This window comes from Homarus americanus, unplaced genomic scaffold (genome assembly GCF_018991925.1).
Source record: "Homarus americanus isolate GMGI-L3 unplaced genomic scaffold, GMGI_Hamer_2.0 scaffold20930, whole genome shotgun sequence".
Classification (NCBI taxonomy): Eukaryota; Metazoa; Arthropoda; class Malacostraca; order Decapoda; family Nephropidae; genus Homarus; species Homarus americanus.
In genome coordinates, this window is record NW_024748502.1 from 8867092 (window position 1) to 8888633 (window position 21542).

The 21542-nt window shown below is 41.6% G+C and overlaps 1 protein-coding gene across 1 annotated transcript in view; it reads left to right on the plus strand.

Moving 5' to 3' along the window:
- LOC121880307 (fatty-acid amide hydrolase 2-like) overlaps positions 1-21542 on the plus strand; it is a gene marked incomplete at its 5' end in the record, with an annotated part of 288336 nt that overhangs the window by 207243 nt on the left and 59551 nt on the right. The window contains 2 exon segments of the mRNA XM_042387464.1: positions 10005-10148; positions 10320-10421. Coding sequence (XP_042243398.1) covers positions 10005-10148; positions 10320-10421 — 246 coding nt within the window.

Here is a 21542-nt window from a genome sequence, read left to right on the forward strand (position 1 = left end):
CCTCCTCCCTCCCTCCCTCCTCCCTCCTCCCTCCGCCTGGGCAAGCCGCGCGGTAAGGTTGCGCAGTGTGTGTCTTTGTTGCGTTATCACTGACGTCATATGACTTATCGGACTGTGATTGGCCATGCATCCCTACCCCCCTCTGCTGCTAGCTGTAATTGGCTTAAAGTATTATGACGTGTCCACCCGGGGGAGGGAGGGAGGGAGGAAAGACGACGCTTGACCTAGCCGCGGCAGTTTCATCCCTCCAGGCCAGACCATGTAAAAGTGTATCCATTGTTCTGTAAAATGGCTTCCGCCGGACCACCGCCCAAAGAGAGAAACCTTTCCTTACCTGGACCCAGCGGCACTAAGCCAAAGAAGACACGACGTTCCTTAAGTTACGAGGTGAAGTACAAGATCATCTAAGAGTTGGATAAAGGAACAAGGCAGGTTGATTTGGCGCGCCAGCATGGTGTGAATGAATCTACGATTCGAACAATAAAGAAGGATGCAGCCAAGATAAAGGAGCACATGAAGATCACAAAGTCTACAGGTGCTTCTATGATCAAGTATTTTCACAACCAGGTGCTTCTCAAGACAGAAAAATTACTTGTGAGGTACTTGGTGCGTCAGGCGCGACGGAACATGGCGGTCGACACGCGCTCTGTTAAGGAGTACGCACGTGAACTGTACATTGCAGTGGCACGAAAGATGGGAATTACAGAGCCCAAACCCTTTAATGCTTCCTCTGGGTGGTTACAGAGGTTTAAGATCCGGAACAAGATCACCAATATAAATATTGGTGGTGAAGAAGCGAGTGCTGACCGTGCTGCGGCTAGGGAATTTCCTCCGTTTTTACGTGAGATTATGGAGGAAGGACAGTACAGTGACGACCAGGTGTTTAACATGGACGAATCTGGTCTTTTGTGGAAAAAGCTACCTTCCAAGTCCTTCGTTGTAAAGAATGCCAGCAAGATTCAGGGCCAGAAGATGCAGAAGGAACGCATCACCATCCTGTTTACCACCAATGCCTCCGGTACCTATAAGCTCAAGTTATCGGTGATCCACACAGCACGCAAGCCGCACGCCTACAAAACCATGGACATGACCAAGCTAAATGTCCACTGGCTGACCGCACGTAAGGCGTGGATGTTCTCTACACTGTCCCTCTCCTGGTATGATGACTGTTTTGTTCCCGATGTAAAGAAATTCTGTGAGCAACAGAATGTGCCATTCAATATTTTGTTGCTGCTGGACAACGCACCAGGACACTCGCCCCTACTGTTAGATCGTCACCCCAACGTAAAAGTGGTCTTCCTTCCTCCCAGCACTACGTCTATATTACAGCCCATGGACCAAGAGTTAATCTGCAATGTGAAAGCTGCATACTCTGCAAAGAAGTTCCAGCTCCTGAACGACTTCACCAACACCTATAGCAAGAGCGAAGAAGATGAGGATCAACAGTTGGCACAGCAAAAAATACTGTTCAAACAATTCTGGAGAGTATTTAACATCAAGAAAGCTGTGGACTTCTTGGTGGAGGCATGAGATCAGCTGTCTATTGCTACAATTCGTCACTCATGGAGACATGTGTTGCATGGAATACCAGGTGAGAGGAGGAGTCAATCTGTGACTGGTGAGGTTCAGACTGTTGCAGTATCAGTGGACCTTGCCAAAGAAGCTGCGCAGAGTGTTACAGTTCCAGGCTTCTCCGAGACCACCAACGACGACATCATGGAGGTGATAATGGAACCTAATATGACTACTGAGGAGATGGTAGATGATGATGATGACGACGTCAGTGAAGAGGCAGTGGTGCGTCATCCCAAGAAGAACAACACTTATCCCATAGTAATGTTAGGGGTGCCATCGAGTGTATCGAGAAAGCCAAGCTCCTCCTTTCCGACGACCCTGATGCAAACAGGTATGAAATCTTCACTACCCAGCTGTTGCAGACTATGGAGCCCTACATCAAGGTGTATCACGACAACATCAACACCAGCCGTCAGCAAAGCATAACAGGGATTTGTCAGGGAAGCCCTGACAACTGTAAGTGACAGTGATGGTGATGCACCTAGTAATGGGGATTCACTTGAGGGCCAGTAGCCTGCCCTCTGCCTCGGAACCAGCCTCCATCCCCGTACGCCGACCCATCTCTTCTACTAACGTGAGTGTTCCACCTAACTTTTAGTTTTCCTAACCTAACCTTTATTTTTCCTATGTTAACCTTTATTTTTCCTAACCTAACCTCTTCTATATTACTTGTTTTTTCATAACATCATAAAGTTAAGATAAAATTTTTACTACAACATAGTTGTGTGTCGTCAAAAAGTTGAGTTTGGGGGTCGGCCCGGACTCTATTTCAATTAATCCCATATGTTATGTTATTCACTTTACGCGTTCCTCACTTTCCGCGGGACCCTGCGGGTTACATTAACCGCGTAAAGTGAGGGTTGACTGTATTCAACAGCAGGGTGCATTATACAAGTGAACACAGGTGTATCTTGATAACCGACGCATATAGGGACTGAAAAGTCATTGGTTATAGTGCGTTTTTTCCTCAAGAGTAACAGATGATTGGCTATTGCAAATCTGTCCAAATTCATTCTGAAGTAATGATGTATTTCTAAATGAGTTAGTTCATAATCGTTGGGATGACCATTTCTGACGAGAAAGATATTTAGCTAAATTATATAAAGATACATACATACATTCATTATTTTAAATATGAGCACGTAGGAAGTTTATCAGAAATCTTATACAGTGAACCCTCACTTTACGCGGTTAATTCAACCCACGGCGGCCCGTGTAAAGTGAGAAACACGTAAAGTGAACAACATAACATAAGGGATTAATTGAAATAGAGACCGGGCCAACCCCCAAACTCCACTTTTTCAGACACAATACCTACGTTGTAGTAAAAAAACTTCTTAATTTTTGATGGTATGCACACACAATTAATAATTCAGAGAAATATCAATAATATTAGGTTTTTTAACACTTACATTAGTAGAAAAGATGGCTGGGCACACGGGGATGGGTGGTTGGTTCCGAGGCAGAGGGCAGATTATTGGCCCTCACCTGTATCACTTGTATCAATTGTATCACTATCGACCACAGAGGCTTGCAGGGCCTCTTTGTCAAACCCCTCAAAGTCCATATAAGTCCATATCCTCACTATAATTATCACTATCACTGACTTGGGCCGGCTGTGGTGGGTGGCGGGTGATGAACTCGGTAATGTTTTGATGACTGGGCGACCTTGTGCGCACCCTGCTCGCGCCGCTCTCCGCGTAAAGGGGTACATGCACCGCGGAATGTGAGCATTCCGGTTTCGGCAGGGTACCGCGTAAACGTGGAAACGCGGAATGTGGGACCGCGTAAAGCGAGGGTTGACTGTACAGTATAGTCTCCATTTACGCGGTCAATTGAACCCGTGGAGGTCCGCGTAAAATGAGAAATGCGAAAACGAAATAACAGAACATATGGGATTAATTGAAATAGAGACTGGGCCGACTCCCAAACTCCACTTTTTCCGACACAATACGTACCCTGTAGTAAAAATAACATCATAATTTTATGATGGTATTGACACACTCATAATATCTAAATATAAAACCACTCTACTGTACAAATATAAAGGTGTTTAACACTTACTTTAGTAGAAGAGATGGGTCGGCATACGGGGATGGCCGCTGGTTCCGAGGCAGAGGGCAGATTAGTGGCTCTCCGGTGAATCACTATCACTATTCACAGAGGTTTGCAGGGCCTCCCTGACAAACCCCTCAAAGGCCATATCCTCACTGTCACTGACTTGGGCTAGCTGTGGTTGTGGTGGGTTGCAGGCGAAGAAGTCCGTAATACTATGTTGACGACTAGCATTGATGTTGTCGTGATACATCTGGACATACGGCTCCATAATTTTCGACAGAAGGTGATTAGACACTTCATACCGATGCTTGACTGTGTCTTTGTCAAGGATGAGCTTGATTTTCTCCCCCAACTCGATGACTTCCTTCGCATAACCATGGCTTGGTCCAGGTTCAAGGTTTTTCTGGGGTGGTGGGGGTCCAGCAGAAACCATTGTGAGGGGAATAGCGGGCACAAGAGAGAACTGTATATGTGGGGACCGAGAACAATGAGACTGGCCCGGCTAGGTCAGCGACTTCTTCCCTCTGGTGGCAGGGCACGTCATGTTACATTAGACCAATCACAGCTAGCGGCGGAGGGAGGTAAGGATGCATGGCCCAATCACAGTCCGGTACATCATATGACCAAACGCGTAAACAAAATCCGCTTAAATTGAGACTATACTGTACATGAATTAACTGTTAAACTCTGGTAGCAAATTCACGCTTTCGGAGGACGCATTTTAATAAATACTTATTTTTACCCATTGCCCTAACTTTATCCCTCTCTAAGATTTTTGAAACTATCTTGAACTCTCATTTTTTTGTCACCTTGAACGCCATTCTCTTTTGTCGGATCACCAGTATGGCTTTTACCAGGCGAGTTCTACCGGTGATCTGCTCTCCTACTGCACCCATCTTTGGTCATCCTCTCTTAGGGATAATGGGCAAACTTTCGTCGTGGCCCTCAACATCTCCAAAACATTTGACTGGGTATGGCACAAGATTTTGCTTTCTAAACTTCCCTAATTTCCCTAAACTTCTCTAATTTCTAGCTTCCTTGAGAACCGATCCATGGCAGCTGTTGTCAAGGGATCAATCTCTTGCTCATTCTCTACCAATAGTGGTGTCCCACAGGGTTCTGTTCTTTCACCTACTCTCTTCCTTCTATTTATCAATGATTTACTTCACACTACAACTAATTCTATCCATTCTTACGCTGATGATTCTACTCTTCACTCTTCTTCACATTTTCCCCTTCCTTCTAAAACTCTCAAACTAGATCTGTTTCTAGGGCTGATGTCATTACATCTATCAATGTGGATATGTGCAGCATCTCCGAATGGGGAGGTAGAAATTTGGTAAAATTCAATCATAATAAAACTCAATATTTACCAATTATACTTTCCAAAGTAGATGATTTCCCACCAATCACATTTCAGGACACAATCATTCTGCCAAATTCTAAAATAGATATGGTAGGCCTCACCATTTCCTCTAATATGCCATGGAGGCCACACATACTCAGCATTTCTAAAGCTGCCTCCCAAAAGCTTGGAATGCTGTACAGATGCCGTAGCTTCTTCACTCCTCAACAGTTGCTTCAAGTTTATAAGGGTTTCATTTGTCCGAACTTGGAGTACTGCTCTCATATCTGAGGTGGCTCTCCTTCTGTCCAACTGTTAGATAGGGTGGAATCAAAGGCATTTCGTCTTATTAACTCTTCTCTTTTAGTTGATAATCTTTCCTCTCTTTCTCTTCGCCGCAATGTTTCTTCACTCTCTCCCTTTTACAGGTACTTTAATGGGCAATGTGGGGTCGTAACATATGTCTTGTCCGCAGTGCCCATCGTATCTGTGTGGATGTCAGTCACGCTAAAATAACCCGTTTTAGTACATCCTTCTTTCCTCACACAGCCAAACTGTGAAATGCTCTGCCTTCTTCTGTGTTTCCATACTCATGCAATGTCTCACTTTAAAAAGCTAGTTTTCCGGCATCTTCGTGGTGTAGATTAATGCAGGTGCTCCTCTACTTACGAACTACAGTAGTTACGTTCCTGAAGCTTGTTTGTAAGTCCAAGTTTACTCCTGTAGATACCAAACATATTGTAAAAAATGAAAAGATTATGGATATTTAGTACAGCTGTACCCTTTAATACAGCCTTAAAACCTGGCTCACTCTTCTCCTCTTAGGTAATGTTTGTTCTATCTGGAATAATAATCCAGTCTCATCCACATTAAACACCTGTTCTGGCAGGTAACCCCCCTCAGTGATCTTGTTTGTATCTCTTATTTTTTCACCCCCCCAGGCCCTGTTGTGGGTCGATGACCTGTGCCCGGATGAGCTATTCCCTATAAAAAAAACCACTATGCAAAAACTAAGATGTTAAAAGATCATAATCACATTGAAATATTACACGCCCCCTGAAAGTTGGGGGATGAGTGTAACAGACTGGGGAACTTGGCCGCTCGAGCTGTCAGCAGAGGCGGGAAATAGGAAGTTGTTCGCAGTCATATTTCTTGCCTCTGCTGACGGCAGTGTAATATTTCAATGTGATTCTGATCTTTTAAATTGATGGTTTTTGCATAATGTAGTATTACATAATGGGTAAAAATAAGTACAGGTACAGTATATGTTAAATGTGTCCTCCGAAAGCATCAATTTGATTCCAGAGTTTAACAGTTAATTCATGTTTAAGATTTCTGATGAACTTCTTACGTGCTTATGTTTGAAATAATGAATGTATATATCTTTATATTATTTAGCTAAATATCTTTCTCATCAGAAACGGTCATCCCAACAATTATGAATAAACTCGTTTAGAAATATGTTAGTTCTTCAGGACAAATTCGGACAGATTTGCAACAGCCAATCAGCTGTAACTCTTGAGGAGGGGGCGTGGCATCTCTTCTCAGCTGGGAAAAAACGCACGATAGTGAATCAATGGTTATCGAAGAAATTAATCCAAAAACAATAGAGTATAATAAATTCAGAAGGTTAGGGACCCTCCAAATCCTCCCATCTACCCTTGATATGTCTCTGTCGTGCACACTGTCAAGCAAAAAAAAATAAAGCAGACATATAAAGTAAGCATAATAAACATTAAATAAGCAATGTCAAGCATAAATTGAGACTTATTTACCTGTGTTGAGGATGGTAGAGACGTTTTAGGGTGGCAAGTTCAAATCTCCCAATCTTTGCTGGTCTATCACCACTCTTATTATGCCTTATCACATCACATCACATCAAGCTGCAGAACAAGAAGAACTATCACTGGGGCATTTAGGCATGATTGCGTAACATTCATAAGTCGGAAATAACGAAAAAAATGAAGTTAGAGACACATGGTAAGTGTAAACAAGGACAGAGAGGCGGGGCTGAGTCGGTGCAGTGTGCAGAGTGTCTCTCATAACAAGAATTTGCACCAAGCCACCATCTGTCAACAGGGTATCAACAAAACTTGGGTATTTCCCCAATATGTAAATCATCTGTTAAGTGAAGCAGCAGTTAATGGGATGTCGGTTTTCAGGGCAGACCTCTAGTACAGTGGCTGCAGTACCCAGTCACACCTGGAGCATATCTGGGCACGTTTAATGAAGGTGTAAAGACAGCCTTGGCTTGCTGTCACTAGCTCACTTAACCAACCAAACATTTATTTCCATTGCCTCAGCCTGAATCATTAGACCACCCAAGGCAGCCTTTGTTATTCAAATCATCAAAGCATCTTCCATTTCATGGTACTGTGGCCACCTTAAATACTGGATGGTCCTGGAAATGAATGTCTGCACATCTGCTACACAGATGTTGGAAACAATACATAGTTAAGACACTGTACTGAGTATGAACATGCAAGAGAAAGGAGATGCAAGTAACCATAAAGAATCATTTTAGTTAGCAAGTGAAAAATATGAAGACATTAAATATTATGGAAATCTTTTATATTTTTTATACAGTAAGTCCTCGCTTAACGTCGTCCCACTTAACATTGTTTCGGTACTACGTCGCTGAACTTTAGTGACCAAAAATTCATTTAACGTCCCGGTGATCCGATACTACATCGTTTTGCGTCGTTACGGGCTACTTTATACAGCACATCACCCACTCTTGTCTGGCCGCGCTACGCTCTCTTGGTTCGGTGCGCTGCCCTCACTCGCGGAATGTCACAGTGACGCCAAGCCATTCTCTGTTACGACTTCCCATCATTCGTGTGTGCTTAAGTGTTTTTGCTCTAAAACTGCACTCTAACCATTCGAAATGGCTTCCAAGTGCCCATCAAGTGCTACTGATGGTAGTGTAGTGAAGAGGCAACGTAAGACCATTACCCTTCCTACGAAAATGGATGTATTAACCAGATTTGAAAAAGGGGAACGTGCTGTGGACATAGCCGCTGTGCTTGGTCTAACCCCCACAATGGTGCGTATTATCCGGACCAATGCTGACAAGATTAAGGTTAGTGCTAGAAGTGGTTCTTCTCCGAGTGCTACTAAGACGACTGGTACTAGAAGCACTGTGATATAGAGAAAGTGGAAAAGATGCTGGCAATGTGGATGGAGGACCAGAATCAATGCAATGCCCCTGTGAGCCTTATGGTTATCCAACATAGGGTCAGATCCTTGTTTGATGGCATAAAGGCAGAAGAGGGTGAAGGATCGAAGGAAGAGACCTTTACGACCTTTAAGATGACTGGTGAAGCTGCCAGTTCAGATACGGTTGCTGCCAAGACATTCCCGCCAGAATTCAAACGGATTATACAGCAAGGAGGCTACTTGCCGAAGCAAGTCTTCAATGTGGATGAGACTAGTCTCTTATGGAAGAGGATGCCTGAGAGGACCTATATCTCCAAGGAGGAGAAAAGAGCACCAGGTTTTAAAGCAGCAAAAGATTGCTTGACGCTGCTGCTTGGTGTGAACGCTGCCAGTGACTTCAAGCTGAAGCCTATGCTGATTTCTCGCGCTGCCAACCCACAGGCCCTGAAAGGGTACACTAAGGATCACCTTCCTCTCATTTACAAGGCAAACAACAAGGCATGGATAACCAGTGGTTAAATGTGTATGCCGTCCCTGCAATGAAGGAATACTGTGCCAAGGAGAACCTTAACTTCAAAATTCTTCTGATTGTTGACAATGCTCCAACTCATCCTCCCAATCTCGACAACTTGCATGACAGTGTAAAAGTTGTATTCCTGCCTCCCAACAGGACAGCACTGATGCAGCCTAAGGACCAAGGCGTCATCGCCGAATTCAAGGCGTATTATTTATACCGTACCATGGCCCAGCTGCTCAATGCTACAGACGGAGAAAATAAACCAACGATCCGAGAACATTGGCGCAGCTTCAACATTCTTCATGCAATTAACAGTATTGACAAGGCATGGGAAGAGGTTTCAGAAAGTTGCCTGAATGGTGTGTGGAGTAAACTGTGGCCTGAGTGTGTCAACAGTTTTACAGGATTCAGAAACTTAGTCCCAGCTGTGAATAGGGATATCCTCAACTTGGTTAGACAGGCAGGCTTTGATGAGCTGGAATCTGAGGATGTCCTGGCATCCCATACAGACGAGCTCACCGATGAAGATCTGCAATAACTAACAGAACACAGTCCCGTTGAAGAAGACGACGACGACGACGAAGAACCTCAACAAACGCTAACTTCAAAGAGGTTGGCAGAATCGTTGAACATGATCCAGCAAGGAATGCAAATGCTTCTAGATGACGACCCAAACAGATAACATAGCTCAAAGGTTCAACGCAGCATTAATGACAGTCTTGTTGTTACACTGAGATCTATAAGGAGAAAAGGAAGAGTAGCACCAAGCAGTCGACACTGGATTCATTTTTTCGTCGCGGGACGGCAGGAGCTTCTTCACAACAGCCGGTAGCCAAGGAGGAGCAAACAACAACAGAGGAGGAGCAACCAGCGGCAGAGGAACCCCAGTCAGAGCAGGAGGAGGAGGAGGCAGCCGCGCAGAGTCTCGGTCACTCTCCACCCTCCCTCCCTTGCCCTCCTCCCCTCCCTCCATCCTCCTCCCTCCATCCTCCTCCTTCGCTCCACTACCCACCACACACTCGCTCTACCGCCTCCGCCCATCGGTGAGTACCAATACAAACTTAGTACTGTAGTTCTATATACAGTACTATTCTCTCTAGAAATGGCAATAATTTTCTGTATATGTAACTTATTACCATGGGGCGAAGGGAGGTTCAGGAACGAAACTCCCATATTTTATTTATTTCTTATGGGGAAATTGATCCGCTTAACGTTGTTTAGCTTCACGTTGTGTTTTCAGGAACGTAACCCCGACGTTAATCGAGGATGCCCTGTACTTCCAAAGATAGCTAAGTGCCATAAACATTATGTTTGTGGATACCATGTTTAATAAAAGAATTTATTTCATAGGTGGATGTACGAAACCTTCGATACTTTTACATTGAAGATGATGGTGGGTCTCCTCTGATAACACCAGTTCATTCAGAGCTCCGAGCTACACAGAGGAGAATTGTTGTACACCTTGAGAAGGCATATGGTATTAAAGCTAAAAAGGTACAGTACAAGTATTTTTTATATATCATTCATCTGTAAATTAGACATTTAATATGTTTGTTTTCATGAACTTAAAAGTTTATTTCGTGCTACAACTTAAAAAAAAAAAAGGAATTTCAAAAGGGCTAACATATAAGGACAAGAATAAAGATGTATAATAATTATTTTCAGATCTCACTGAAGAAATTGAAGTCAGCTTTACCTATTTATTTTGCCAAACTTGGGAGTGTAGAAGAAGCCCATACATTTTGTCAAGAGTTGGCACTGAAGAAGGTTGGTCTAACTTTACCCTTTTAATAGATTTGTGCTTTACATCAGTGCAGTAAACCCTTGATCTGTGTGATGGTTAAGGCGGTGGCACACTAACACTTCTTCCCTCATTTAATTGCATCAATTTTAAAAAATTTCTAATTTTCTAACCGTGACCTGTCACACACGCATAGAGAACCAGTGCTCCTGTCTTTCTGAGTTTGTCAATTTTAAACAAAGAAGATGACATTGTATGCCTTCCTCTTTTTTTTTTTACTGTGCCTATCGTCCCTTGGATCCCACAGGTAACGATGATCTAATATTGTCTATTCTTTGGACAGGCATGTCCACACAGGAATAAATAGAGAAGCTGTGAAGATGTTGAACACATCACTCAATGTAAACAAATATATTAGATGTACAGTGAACCCTCACAGACCCAGGTGGTCCCACCTTTCCCTAAAAGCCAATTGTCGGTATCTTCCTGTAAATGTACTACATGTATAAAAACGATAAATAACTATATAAAAAACAAAAATACCTTATTTTATGGCATATTTTAGTCGGGAATATTGAAGAAAATACTTTTATGTGTGAATTTCGTCCTATTAACTCTCCTCCTTTAGTTGATAATCTTTCTTCCCTTTCTCTTCGCTGCAATGTTGCTTCACTCTCTCTCCTTTACAGGTACTTTAACGGGTAATGTTCAGTGGATTTGGCATTCTGTGTACCGTCGGCAAGGCCGTGGGCTCGTAACACATGTTTTGCCCGCGGTGCCCACAATTTCTCTGTGGATGTCGGTCACACTAGAATAACCCGTTATAGTACATCCTTCTTTCCTCACACAGCCAAACTGTGGAATGCTCTGCCTTCTTCTGTGTTTCCATACTTATACAATGTCTCACTTTAAAAAGCTGGTTTCCCAGCATCTTCGTGGTGTAGATTATTATAATCTTTTTCTTTTCAATTTTTTTCTTTTTACTCTTATTTTGTTGCCCCCCAGGCCCCGTTGTGGGTCGATGACCTGTGCCCGGGTGGGCTATTCCCCTTAAAAAAAAAAAAAAAAAAAAAATATATATATATATATATATATATATATATATATATATATATATATATATATATATATATATATATATATATATATATATATATATATATATATATATATATATATATATATATATATATATATATATATATATATATATATATATATATATATATATATATATATATATATATATATATATATATATATATACACACACAGTATTACCCCGCTTAACGCGCTTTCACTTAACGCGTTTTCGCATATACGCGGTGCCTTGCCAAAGCTGAACTTTCACTTAACGCGGCATTTTTCATCATATACGCGGTGAGTGTCCGGCTCGAGAGCTATTTTTAGATTCGCACCACCCGCCACCCTGCCTGACTGCCTGTTTTAGCTCATAAAATTCATACAAATTACCCAGCCAGAATATAATTTACATTGCTGGAATTCTTATAATTTGGTGATCATTTTGAATATAAACAACATATATTTTGTATTAAACATACAATTTTTAGATAAAAATTGTTCTCTAGGTAATTATGTTATCTTTTGTCCAAAATATATGACATTTATATTCAAAATATTCCTGGTCTTACAAGGAATCCAGCAATGTCAATTATACTATCCTAACTTTAGTTTGAGGTATTATTTATTAAAATTTAGTGGTTATCCCACACATCTCCTTGGGACGGTTGGTGGGGGTGGGGGGGAGGGAGGGACCGACCGACCGACCATCTGTTACCCAGTGAAGAATTATTTTTTTTTTTATTAACTGAAGATATTTGTTTTAGCTCATAAAATTCATACAAATTACCCGGTCAGAATATAATTTACATTGCTGGAATTCTTATAATTTGGTGATCATTTTGAATATAAACAACATATATTTTGCATTAAACATACAATTTTTAGATAAAAATTGTTCTCTAGGTAATTATGTTATCTTTTGTCCAAAATATATGACATTTATATTCAAAATATTCCTGGTCTTACAAGGAATCCAGCAATGTCAATTATATTATCCTAACTTTAATCTGAGGTATTATTTAATACTAAATGTTAAAAACTCTTGAATGGAGGATTGGTGGGGGGTGGGGGGAGGGTTGGGACTGACCACGCGGTTGGAAGAGGGGGGAAGGCAAGGTGGGGTACTTTGATTGACAGATAGTGTCGAAGAATATTTTTTTTTTTTTATTAACTGAAGATATTTGTTTTAGCTCATAAAATTCATACAAATTATCCGGCCAGAATATAATTTACATTGCTGGAATTCTTACAATTTGCTGATCATTTTGAATATAAACATCATAGATTTTGCATTAGACATACAAATTTTAGATGTAAAGTTTATTCTGAGTAAATATGTTATCTTTTGTGAAAAATATATGACATTTATATTCAAAATATTCCTGGTCCTACAAGGAATCCAGCAATGTCAATTATATTATCCTAACTTTAGTTTGAGGAATTATTTATTACTATACCTGGTTTTCCCCCAAAAATTTCTCAGAGGGAAGAGCCAGTGAGTGTAGTGTGAGAAGAAGGGGAGGGAGTTGAGTCCATTATTTGAATGGACATTAACTTGGCGACTGTATTTCTCTATTTCTCTTAAGTATTAATTGTGTGCATGTACCATCATAAAATTAAGATGTTATTTTTACTACAACATAGTTATTTGTCGTCAAAAAGTGGAGTTTGGGGGTCGGGCTGGGTTCTATTGGAATTAATCCCATATGTTCTGTTATTCACTTAACGCGGTTTTCACTTAACGCTGGACCCTCTGGGTTCAATTGACCGCGTTAAGTGGGGTACCACTGTATATATATAATGTTATGGTTAATATCATAAACACACAGAGGCATGGCTAGGTTTATTACAAAGTGATGAAAAGGGTACGCTTAGTACCGTAGTCCACAATACATGTAGCTATGCTTTTTTATTTGGTCCCCCGTCATACGAGTCCTTTTTCTCTCATATATATATATATATATATATATATATATATATATATATATATATATATATATATATATATATATATATATATATATATATATATATATATATATATATATATATATATATATATACATATATATATATATATATATATATATACATACATACATACATATCAAGATTTATCTTATCCACGTTTTCATTGTGGATCTACATGAAATATATATACAGTATATATACATATATATATATATATATATACATATATATACATATATATACATATATATATATATACATATATATATATATATACATATATATATATATACATATCAATAAACCTTAGTGATGGTCAGTTTAAAACTGATATGTTACATAAATTTATTTGTCAGTGGCCCAAGGTTAAAAATGCTTTGAAAACCTTTGATCTTGATGTATGACAGTTATTTTGTGGGTCCCTTTTTTCTGACCTGACCTGTCTAGTCACGTCACCACCCTTCTCTTAAGCTCCTCTACGGTTGTGTTGGTGTGGGGATTAGTGGATGTCATCATTATGACCTGACCTCATGTTTTTAGGTCACCCTGTATATTTAAGCCTCTCTCTGTCCATGTAATCTAGTTGCCTCTGAAGATGTCTTGAATAAAGACGAAAGCTAAGGTACTCCGTTGTTTCCATTTTCCCGTGTGATTTTATCAAGATATATATATATATATATATATATATATATATATATATATATATATATATATATATATATATATATATATATATATATATATATATATATATATATGAGGAATAAATAAAAACAATACCAATAAATAAGTTACAAAAAAAAATACTGTATTGCCAAAGCAGTAAATAAAAGCCAAATGAAAATTTAACACAATCGTCATTTGCATATACAGTACGCCCTGCTTCTGATAGCAGTGGCGAGAGCAAGGACGCTACCTCCGCTGATTCCCTAGCAATGCTCCCCCCACACACTGCATCATCTTCTCGCTCCCGCACTGAGCCAGCTAACTCGTGTACAAAGAAATGTATATTCCCTTTATGTGTTTGCCTTTAGGACAATTGTTTCTTTTCTTCACATTATGTATGTAGGATGGTGTGTGCATGTAAGTGAGGAAAACTAAATGAAGAAAGTTACCGTACATACATCTGCCCGAAAATATGAGTTGAAAAACAACCATAACACCTAACATCTTGGCCCAGTAGCCTGCCTGGTAGTTGCAGTGATAATTCTAACTTGGCTACAATGCCATGAATAAAATATATAACTATTAAGCACTATTATATCAGTAAACACTAATAATAACAGTAAATCCAGTGAAATATGGCAGGGAGCAAGGAGAGTTATGACAGCAGGTGACGCACTAACGACCAGTCACTCACTCCCCTACTCACTCCCAGTGCCAGGCATATCAAGGAAATAATTCATAGGAGAAATATATATCTTGTAGTCTACCGTATATCTCGGCCTATAAGGCAGCGGGGTGCATAAGACGGCCCCCCAAATTTCCATTTAAAAAGTAGCTTTTGAGCTCTTTTCGCTGTATAAGACTGGTACCCCAAATGTGACACTTACCCACTGACCCAGTAGTCCTTTACCAACCGTCCTTGGGTTTTTTAAAATAAGGCCAATTCAATTCAAGTAATGTCATCAAATGTTACCCGCTGGTGTAGTGTAAACACTAGTGACGTCACTGAAGCGTCTGCTATTTACCGGTAACTGGAACTAATGTCGGTGTCGAGTAAAATGTTTCCATTTACTTGAAATGGATTTACCGATTTATTTGTTTATTTATATATTTATAATATACAGTATTACCCCGCTTTACGCGGTTTCACTTTACGCGATTTCTCATATACGCGGTGGCTCGCCAGAACCGAACTTTCACTTTACGCGGTTCATCTACCCATATACGCGTGAAGTATAATTTTTTTTTTTTTTATTTAGCTCATAAAATTCATACAAATTACCCGGCCAGAATATAATTTACATTGCTGGAATTCTTACAATTTGATGATCATTTTGAATATAAACATCATTCATTTTGCATTAGACATACAAATTTTAGATGTAATGTTTACTCTGAGTAAATATGTTATCTTTTGTGTAAAATATGTGACATTTATATTCAAAATGTTCCTGGTCTTACAAGGAGTCCAGCAATGTCAATTATATTATCCTAACTTTAGTCTGAGGTATTATTTGTTACTAAAAGTTAAAATTAGTTATTTCACCCAACATTTCTCTGGTAGGGAGGGAAGGTTGGGGCTGGGGAGGTGGGTTGGAACCGACCGACCATCTGGCACGGTTGGAAGAGGGGGGGGAGGCAAGTTGGGGTACTTTGATTGACAGATAGTGTCGTGAAGAATATTTTTTTTTTTATTAACTGAAGATATTTGTTTTAGCTCATAAAATTCATACAAATTACTGGACCAGAATATAATTTACATTGCTGGAATTCTTACATATGATGATCATTTTGAATATAAACATCATGGATTTTGCATTAGACATACAAATTTTAGATCTAATGTAATAATTTGGTTTACACAAAGCAAGTATTTTATCTTTTGTGCAAAATATATGAAGTTTACATTCAAAATATTCCCTGACCTGCAAGGAATCCAGAAATGTCAATTATATTATCCTAACTTTAGTCTGAGGTATTATTTATTACTAAACGTTAAAATCTAGTGTTTCACCCAATCATTTCTCAGAGAGGTAGGGGCCAGTGAGCTGGGAAGAGGGGGGGGGGGAGATTTGAGTCTATTATTTGAATGGACATTAACCTGGCGACTGTATTTCTCTTAAATATTAATTGTGTGAGCATACCATTGTTATGAGTTGGGGATTTAGAATATAGTTAAAAGTCTACCCAGATCCCAACAGGCAACAACAATAAAAAAACAAAGACAATCGGACTATGAAAGGGTAGACAAAGGATGCGAGTTTTTGTTGTGTATAATAAAGTACCATAAATTCCTTAACAAAATATTCAGCTTTCTATAATTTACCCTTAACCATACTTAACCTAAACATTAACAGTATATACATTGTTATACAACATACAATAATTTGAAGCAAGGTGGAGGTGGGGAGGCAATATAAGATTACAAATACTTAAGTGCGGAGCTGAGATGGCTGACGAGTAAGGCTGAGTATTGTAGAAGACGGTAGGTAGTCACTGTGCTATAGGTTTCCAGGATAGGTGATCCTGTGGTCACTTCCCAGAGTGAACTGAACTCTCATTGAACTGGAGCTGATGAGGAAGACTTGGAGGGGGTGACGCAACAACCAGGATATGGAGAAGGGAAACCCCGGAGTGGTAACTAAGACTAGTCATACTCGGGTTTCGTCCCTAGATGGCGTTGCTCGTAGTGCTGGGTAGGTAGATCAGGACAATAGATGGCGTGGTTCGTAGTGCTGGGTAGGTAGATCATGACAATTGATGGCGTGGTTCGTAACACCATCATAAAATTTAGATGTTATTTTTACTACAACATCGGTATTGTGTCGGAAAAAGTGGAGTTTGGGGGTCGGGCCAGTCTCTATTGGAATTAATCCCATATGTTCTGTTGTTCCATTTGCGCGGATTTCACTTAACGCGGTACCCTGTGGGTTCAATTGACCTCGTAAATCGGGGTACTACTGTACTGTAACATATTAAACACACTGCAAGAATTTTCTTTAATTTTTCACTTGCTTAGCACGAGACGATCAGTGGTGGGACTGTGTTCCGACTGTTTATACAACAGCTACCACCGTATTCTAATTGTGGTGTTTCATTAGGATTTGAGTGAAAAAGATTTCGTACTTACTACATACATTTATTACACAAACATATACAGTTAACCCTCACTTTACGCGGTTAATGTAACCCGCAGGGTCCCGCGTAAAGTGAGAAACGCGTAAAGTGAATAACATAACATATGGGATTAATTGAAATAGAGTCCGGGCCGACCCCCAAACTCCACTTTTTGACGACACACAACTATGTTGTAGTAAAAATTTTATCTTAACTTTATGATGGTATGAAAAAACAAGTAATATAGAAGAGGTTAGGTTAGGAAAAATAATGGTTAACATAGGAAAAATAAAGGTTAGGTTAGAAAAACTAAAAGTTATGTGGAACACTTACGTTAGTAGAAGAGATGGGTCGGCATACGGGGATGGAGGCTGGTTCCGAGGCAGAGGGCAGATTACTGGCCCTCAGGTGAATCACCATTACTAGGTGAATCACCATCACTGTCACTTACAGTTGTCAGGGCTTCCCTGACAAATCCCTCAAAGTCATCTTCACTGTCACTATCACTGGCTTGGGCTGGCTGTGGTGGGTTGCGGGCGAAGAACTCGGTTATGCTTTTTTGACGGCTGGTGTTTATGTTGTCTTGATACACCGTGATGTATGGCTCCATAGCCTGCACCAGCCGGGTATGGAAGACTTCATAGCGGTCATCGTCATTGTCGCGGGAAAGGAAGGACTTCATTTTCTCTGCACACTCCATGGCACCCTTAATATCACTATGAGTTAAACTGTGTTCTTCGGAGAATGACGCACCTTCTTCCTCCTCTTCACTGACGTGATCTTCTTCCAACATCTCGTCGGCAGTCACTTCAGGATCTCTGATCACCTCCAGGATGTCGTCGTTGGTGGTCTCGGAGAAGCCTGGAACTGTAACAGTCTGCGCAGCTTCTCTGGCAAGGTCCACTGCTACTGCAACATTCTGAACCTCACCAGTCACAGATTGACTCCTCCTCTCACCTGGTATTCCATGCAACACATGTCTCCATGCGTGACGAATTGTAGCAATAGACAGCTGATCCCATGACTCCACCAAGAAGTCCACAGCTTTCTTGATGTTAAATACTCTCCAGAATTGTTTGAACAGTATTTTTTGCTGTGCCAACTGTTGATCCTCATCTTCTTCGCTCTTGCTATCGGTGGTGGTGTCACTCAGGTTACGCAACTCTTCCCTGGTGTTGGTGTAGTCGTTCAGGAGTTTGAATTTTTTTGTTGAGAATGCAGCTTTTACATTACAGATTAACTCTTGGTCCATGGGCTGTAATATAGACGTAGTGTTGGGAGGAAGGAAGACCACTTTTACGTTGGGGTGACGATCTAACAGTAGGGGCAAGTGTCCTGGTGCGTTGTCCAGCAGCAACAAAATAATGAATGGCACATTCTGTCGCTCACAGAATTTCTTCACATCGGGAACAAAACAGTCATCAGGAGAGGGACAGTGTAGAGAACATCCACGCCTTACGTGCGGTCAGCCAGTGGACATTTAGCTTGGTCATGTCCATGGCTCTTGTAGGCGTGCGGCTTGCGTGCTGTGTGGATCACCGATAATCTTGAGCTTACAGGTACCGGAGGCATTGGTGGTAAACAGGACGGTGATGCGTTCCTTCTGCATCTTCCGGCCCCGAATCCTGCTGGCATTCTTTACAACGAAGGACTTGGAAGGTAGCTTTTTCCAGAAAAGACCAGATTCGTCCATGTTAAACACCTGGTCGTCACTGTACTGTCCTTCCTCCATAATCTCACGTAAAAACGGAGGAAATTCCCTAGCCGCAGCACGGTCAGCACTCGCTTCTTCACCACCAATGTTTATATTGGTGATCTTGTTCCGGATCTTAAACCTCTGTAACCACCCAGAGGAAGCATTAAAGGGTTTGGGCTCTGTAATTCCCATCTTTTGTGCCACTGCCATGTACAGTTCACGTGCGTAGTCCTTAACAGAGCGCGTGTCGACCGCCATGTTCCGTCGCGCCTGACGCACCAAGTACCTCACAAGTAATTTTTCTGTCTTGAGAAGAACCTGGTTGTGAAAATGCTTGATCATAGAAGCACCTGTAGACTTTGTGATCTTCATGTGCTCCTTTATCTTGGCTGCATCCTTCTTTATTGTTCGAATCGTAGATTCATTCACACCATGCTGGCGCGCCAAATCAACCTGCCTTGTTCCTTGCTCCAACTCTTGGATGATGATATACTTCACCTCGTAGCTTAAGGAACGTCGTGTCTTCTTTGGCTTAGTGCCGCTGGGTCCAGGTAAGGAAAGGTTTCTCTCTGGGGGTGGTGGTCCGGTGGATGCACGATTACACGGTGTGGCCTTGAGGGATGAAACTGCTGCGGCTAGGTCAAGCGTCATCTTTCCTCCCTCCCTCCCTCCCTCCCTCCCTCGGGTGGACACGTCATAATACTTTAAGGCAATTACAGCTAGCAGCAGAGGGGGGTAGGGATGCATGGCCAATCACAGTCGGATACGTCATATGACGTCAGTGATAACGCAACAAAGACACACACTGCGCAACCTTACCGCGCCGCTTTCCCAAGCGGAGGGAGGAGGAGGGAGAGGCAGGCAGGCAGGCGGGCGGGTGGCGGGTGGGGCGAATCTAAAAATAGCGTCGCACCGGACACTCTCCGCGTAATGGGGTTCACGTACCGCGTAATGTGAGCACGTGAGGTTCTGGCAAGGCACCGCGTTAACGTGGAAACGCGGAATGCGGGACCGCGTAAAGTGAGGGTTAACTGTACTTCAATGTACAGAATATTCCTCCGGCGGGGCAATCCGCGTATTTGCGAATCCGTGAATGCTAAACCCGCGTATGTGAAGGGCCGACTGTATATATATATATATATATATATATATATATATATATATATATATATATATATATATATATATATATATATATATATATATATATATATATATATATATATATATATATATATATATATATATATATATATATATATATACAGTAATACCCCGCTTAACGCGGTTTCGCTTAGCGCGATTTCACGTATACGCGGTGCCTCGCCAGAGCCGAACTTTTACTTAACGCGAGTTTTTTTCACGTATACGTGGAGAGTGTCCGGCTCGAGACACTATTTTTAGATTCGCCCCACCCGCCTGCTCCCGCCTCCTCCCTCCGTCTGGGCAAGCCGCGCTCGGTAAGGTTGTGCAGTGCATGTCTCTGTTGCGTTATCACTGACGTCATATGACGTATCGGACTGTGATTGGCCATGCATCCCTACCCCCCTCTGCTGCTAGCTGTAATTGGCTTAAAGTATTATGAAGTGTCCACCCGGGGGAGGGAGGGAGGGAGGAAAGACGACGCTTCACCTAGCCGCGGCAGTTTCATCCCTCCAGGCCACTTCTTGTATACGTGAATCCATTGTTCTGTGAAATGGCTTCCGCCGGACCACCACCTCCACCAGAGAGAAACCTTTCCTTACCTGGACCCAGCCGCCCTAAGCCCAAGAAGACACGCCGTTCTCTAAGCTACGAAGTGAAATACCAGATCATTCAAGATTTGGAGAAAGGAACACGGCAAGTTGATCTCGCGCGCCAGCATGGCGTCAACGAATCTACGATTCGCACTATCAAGAAGGATGCAGCCAGGATCAAAGAGCACATGAAAATCACAAAGTCTGCAGGTGTTTCAACGATCAGGTATTGCCAGAACAGGGTGCTGGCAAAAGTGGAAAATTTGCTGGTGAGTTATTTGATTCGTAAGGCGCGACGCAACATGGCGGTGGACACGCGCTCAGTGCAGGAGTATGCACGTGAACTATACGCAGCAGTGTCACGTAAGCTGGGAATTGCAGAGCCCAAACCCTTCACTGCTTCCTCTGGTTGGCTGCATAGGTTTAAGAAGAGGAACGAGATCACCAACATCAACATTGGTGGTGAGGAAGCGAGTGCTGACCGTGTGGCGGCTAGAGATTTTCCTCCATTCTTACGTGAGATTATGGAGGAAGGACAGTACACCGACGACCAGGTGTTTAACATGGACGAATCTGGTCTTTTCTGGAAAAAGCTACCTTCCAAGACCTTCGTTGTAAAGAATGCCAGCAAGATTCGGGGCCGGAAGATGCAGAAGGAACGCATCATCTTCCTGTTTACCACCAATGCCTTCGGTACCTGTAAACCAAAGTTATCGGTGATCCACACAGCCCGTAAGCCGCACGCCTACAAGAATATGGACATGAACAAGCTTAATGTCCACTCGCTAACCGCACGTAAGGCGTGGATGTCCTCTTCTCTGTCCCTCTTCTGGTTTGACGACTGTTTTGTTCCCGACGTGAAGAAATTCTGCGAGCAA